Genomic DNA, 5,000 nt, shown 5'->3' on the forward strand with positions numbered 1-5,000 from the left:
TCCCAACTCAAAAATGTTTTTTTTAAATTGAACGACAACATTACCAGATCCTGATCCCCTACAGATGAGGTTGCCTGGAAAATTATCGGGACCATAGGTCGCGTCATGGATCACCAGCAGTTTGTCGGTGCCACATTTTCCATATGGGATATCGATGGTTCCACAATAATGATCAAGCTGGAATCCTAAACAACAAGAAAGTTTGTTGAAGAATCCGCGATGGCAAAGTTTTCCTCGTTATTACAGCGATTGTTAATTTTAATTATATAGAATCAGAACAAACATTTAAATTAACTATCAGAGCATACAAATGAACGCGCACAGGGGAGTGAACTATCCTGATAAAGTGATTAAATTAACATATTACTTTAGCAAATCAGCGTTACTTTATGGACATTCAAAAAACGCTGCTTACTAACCAAGTGTTGAAAATGTATACTATTTGAGGTACACGCGTTGCTAGAACGCGCGTATACTACTAGTCTAGTTTTCACAGACCTAGACACATATCTAAGGGAGGGCGCGGTTATCTCGCTTAGGCGGACGGTTAAATCGCAAGCGTACATACATACGCAGAATTCAACTCGTACTCGCCCGCGACACCGGCGCACCCGATCGAAAGCGCCCAAAGATACGACAGCAGCTCGCGCGCGCGGTAAAGCTGGGTTTACACTAACCAACTTTGTGTTGGCGAATTGGCGAATTGGACCAACTTCACAACTATACAACCGACAATCGGCAGTGTAAACGCAAAAGTTGCGCGACCAACCGATCGATAGCAACTAGTTGGGAGATCAGAACGTGTTCTATTTTCGCCAACTCGGAGCTGGAAAATTAGAAAGTTGGTCCAACTCGCCATTTCGCCAACATAAAGTCGGTTGTGTAAACCCAGCTTTAAATGACGTCGAGTTTACGACAATGACCGTGTTAACTGGTTAATCGGACGACGCGCCACCTGCATGTTGAGACTTTGTCAAACAACACAATCATCTTTTGTCGCTCTTTCTCTCGCAATTGTGTAAACCCAGCTTAATCCGACCCACCTCCGACGTCAAGTAGCGGCACTTCGACGGATTCCTCAAACTTGGCTTCTTGCGTCGTCGACGTCGTCATCGTATCTGTAGCGACGACAGCGCTCACGTAATCCGGAGTGCCGCTTCCCTCCGGCAGCGTGTCGAGGCTGTCCGTGTAGTGTGTGAACGCTGTTTCGCCGTACAACAACGGACCTAGCGTCTCTCCCGACAACATGAGCGGCTGTAGGTCCTGCAGGCTGTCATTGCCGCTGTGCTCGAGCGCACCGCTACCATCGATAATGTCCACGCCTAGGAGTTGGACGGTCTGGCCGGCACCTGTCGAGTCGATGACATGCGTTAAACTACTACTCCTAAAGCATACAACTACACGAATAAACTGAATATTATCAGGAGTAAATAATAATATATCTATTATTATTATTCACTCCTGATATCATCATTAGGTGTCCATGTAGTGTGTTTTCGTCTTTGATCTGGACACAATCATTAACGATGGTGAAATTAATCGAAGAGCGATAGTTAAGTAGGTAGTCGCCTTGCAAAATATGGGGTTTACTTTCGTTAGCTTCTACATTAAACTTTACTAATGATAGCAAACAGTCATTAAATGGTACTAGCTAGCATCGCTATATCTCTGAAGTACTTACTTTGTATCGTGCACAACTGTAGAGAAATAATGAAGATGATAGATGGGGCTGCGATGAGCCGCCAAGTATGTTGCATTGCAAACGTCGAAAGCATTATTTGTAGCTTTATGTTCGCGACAGCTCAGTCTACACACGCAGGGAATCTCAATACGTTGACTTCGCTACGAGGTGTCGTTTGGGCCGATCGTGTGGGCCGTATGTTGCACTGCACCAGTGAGTATCTCGACACCGCTGACATATGCTCAATCCATAGCAGTTTGCAGGCGGATTCAAAACGTGCGTTATCAAGCCCCCGGGGTGGCGCTGGCTCTGGATACGTTTTGGGCGTTTCTCTATTCTCTCGCACTTCCGTGTAAGGAACCACAGGAAGAGTGGGTATATGGCTATACGCTGTACGGCTACATGTATCTGCGTGCGCGCGTATGTGTCAATGTCGGGTTCTAGGCGCGGTATCCGGCCACGCTGCCTAGCCACTCATCGATACAGAAGAGCAGATAATTATATATATATTTATATATATACAGTACTGATACATATAGATACTATATATCACTCCATATACACTATACTACATCATATATATATATATATGATATATATTATATATAATATGCGCGATGATCGACTGGACTGACTCGACTGATGACTTATGGACTCATATATATATATAATATATATATATCCCGTATATACTATATATACGTATAGTCAACACTAGAAGTCGGCGATAAGTGCAGACGAGAGCAAGCAGTGACCCGCGATGAGGAGATGGAGAGAGCAGAGTGCGCAGACGAGAGACGAGAGAGAGAAGAGACAGAGAGAGCACGAGACGAGCAGCACACCCGAGAGAGAGAGGAGAGAGCAGCGAGCGCGCGAGCGAGAGGAAGAGAGAAGAGAGAAGAGAGCGATAGAGAGAGAGAGAGAGACAGAACACCACGAGAGATAGAGAGAGAGAGACCTAATCGGCCCTCTTGCATTTATACTGTAGGTTTACACTGTATCACCTTATTTTGATAGCGAATTGATAAAACCGCAAAACCTAAGTATAAATATTAAATTAATCAACTTTAAAAACATTTAGACCGGGCAGCATGCATTCCCCCCATCGGCTCATAATTGGCTTTATTTGTTACCCCTCTTAGTTCGCTATACCTATTTTATCATATATATCAATATATACTACTATCATAATATAATAGTACTATTATACTATACCATAGAGAGAGAGAGAGAGAGAGAGAGCGAGAGAGGATTTCCTCTTATTACGTAAGGCGGGCAATACATTCAACATTTCCCATAGAACGCTATTTCTGTCCATGTCCTCTCCTTTCAACGACATGTGATTTCTGTTTAGCAGATATATAGGCATGCACACAGACACGCCTGACACTATCATCTATTGCATGCTTTGAGGAGGCTTGGTTTCACATTTATGTACCCCTAAGTATGTGCTTACTACAGGTTTGTTATTTCAAAAATATTATATATGAATATGTTTTGATTGCATCATACAATCAAGAGCGAATAAATAAGGATTATAGGAAAGAATAGAGGAAGGAATAAATTAGAGTAGAGCGCATCGACTCAGAGGTAGTTCCAGGTAAAATACCTCTATCGGATTTTTTTTTTATTAATTGAAAGATGGCTAGTCGTGCCAAATTTCTCAGTAGGATAGCGCGAGAACTGTGTTTGCGCATGCCCAGTTATCTGCCAAATAATTTAGATTTTATTGAAATTATATACTCAGCAAAGGGAATACACACTAGTCGCAGTGGCTTGAAATTAAAAATAAATGTTATTATTTTATTATATAATTTATAAGGCGTCTGGTTTAACGGAACGATGTAACATTTATAAAATATAAATCATCCACTAGATGGCGATGTGTCCTATACGTTATACGCAACTACAATCTCAGCCGTTATCAAATGAATTAAATATTATTTTGTAAAGGTTACCAATTTAATTTACAGCGAGCATTCACGCGAGTAATTTAACTTGAAAATCTGTCTCGCTCACCATAATAAAAATAAAATGCCTAGTCGTAATACATTTCACTGTGGCATTGCACGAAACTTGTGTTCGCACATGTCGTGTTGCTGCCAAATTACATAGTATCTCATAAAAATTATCTATTTAAAATAATGAGTACATATTTGTCGTAGTGGTTTGACATTAAATATAATTCCCTACGTTTCACGTTATTAACCATAATGCGCGTAGTTTAACGGAGTGAATAAATTTTCAAACACGCACTAGATAACGATGTATCCGGCATGTCGTCCGCGGCTGTATTCAGGCTCTAATAAATGAATACAATAATATTTTGTTGAAATGACGCTTTTAATTTCGAGTGCACATATCCATAGTCATATGCATATATCAATGATTCATAATGAGAATCGCTGTAAGTTTCTATAAATTTAGTAATCATAAGGTGCCTCCTCGTATCAAATTTCTATGTAGAATAGCGGGAGACTTTTATTCAACCTGTTTTTAATTTAGAGCTCACATGCGTGTAAGTAATTTGCCTTAAACATTTATATCAGACTCTCTCTAATGACCTCCCCATAATCCCCTCTCTTTAATGACCATTAGGTGTCTATTTGCCCTAAATATCCGTGTAGTACTGCACGAAACATGTTCGCGCATGCACAGCGTCTACCAAATTCAAAAGTGTTTTATGGAAATTAATATATATATATATATATATAATATATATATTCACACTGAAAATTAAATATTCTAACGTGTTTGTTAAATTCCAAATCTAGAGTCTCGCGTTATTAATCGTAAAGGACCTAGCTTAACGGGCCGATGAAATACTAATAAAATCAAGAACTAGATTCTTCCGGGATGCCGTAAAATTAATTAAATCTCAATAGATGCGTGCTTTATATGTCACATGCAGCTGTCTGTTCATCCGTTGGGAAGCGAATGAAATAATATTTTTTGTTCAAGTTGCACTTTTAATATTTTCTCGTGTTTTCTGTCACCAAACTTATTTCGCCTCATTCTTTCTCACTCGTTTCAGTCTCTCCAACCCCTTTCCCTCTCCATCGTATTTCTCTCTTTCGCTCGACCTCGCCCCTCTCTGTTTCCCCCTGTCCACCCTATTCTCTCAAATGCTTTCTCCTCTCGTCCGCCTCTTCGACAAATACTGATTTTCGTTTTCCAGGCGAGGATTTCTGTTCTTGCTCTGACTCGCAATACGCACAGGCCGTGTCCGTAGGCGGCTATCGCTTTCAGAGTGAAAAAATCCTTGATCGTGGCGCAGGTGCAGTGAGCAGTCTATATCACCGGCGGCAGTTCTCACAAC

General features: G+C 41.0%; 1 protein-coding gene across 1 annotated transcript in view; it reads right to left on the bottom strand.

Annotated features, from left to right (window-relative positions):
• The window catches only part of LOC106806307, a 4,372-nt gene extending 2,401 nt beyond the window's left edge, over positions 1 to 1,971 (bottom strand). Inside the window, exons 1-3 of the mRNA XM_014808193.1 lie at positions 1,682 to 1,971; positions 1,044 to 1,349; positions 45 to 185 (exon numbers count right to left, since the gene is read on the bottom strand). Coding sequence (XP_014663679.1) covers positions 45 to 185; positions 1,044 to 1,349; positions 1,682 to 1,775 — 541 coding nt within the window. The 5' untranslated portion in view covers positions 1,776 to 1,971. The remainder of the gene's footprint in view (positions 1 to 44; positions 186 to 1,043; positions 1,350 to 1,681) is intronic.
• Between the last annotated feature and the right edge of the window lie 3,029 nt (positions 1,972 to 5,000).

The sequence above is a fragment of the Priapulus caudatus genome, unplaced genomic scaffold, assembly GCF_000485595.1.
Source record: "Priapulus caudatus unplaced genomic scaffold, Priapulus_caudatus-5.0.1 Scaffold153, whole genome shotgun sequence".
In the NCBI taxonomy this organism is placed as follows: domain Eukaryota; kingdom Metazoa; phylum Priapulida; class Priapulimorpha; order Priapulimorphida; family Priapulidae; genus Priapulus; species Priapulus caudatus.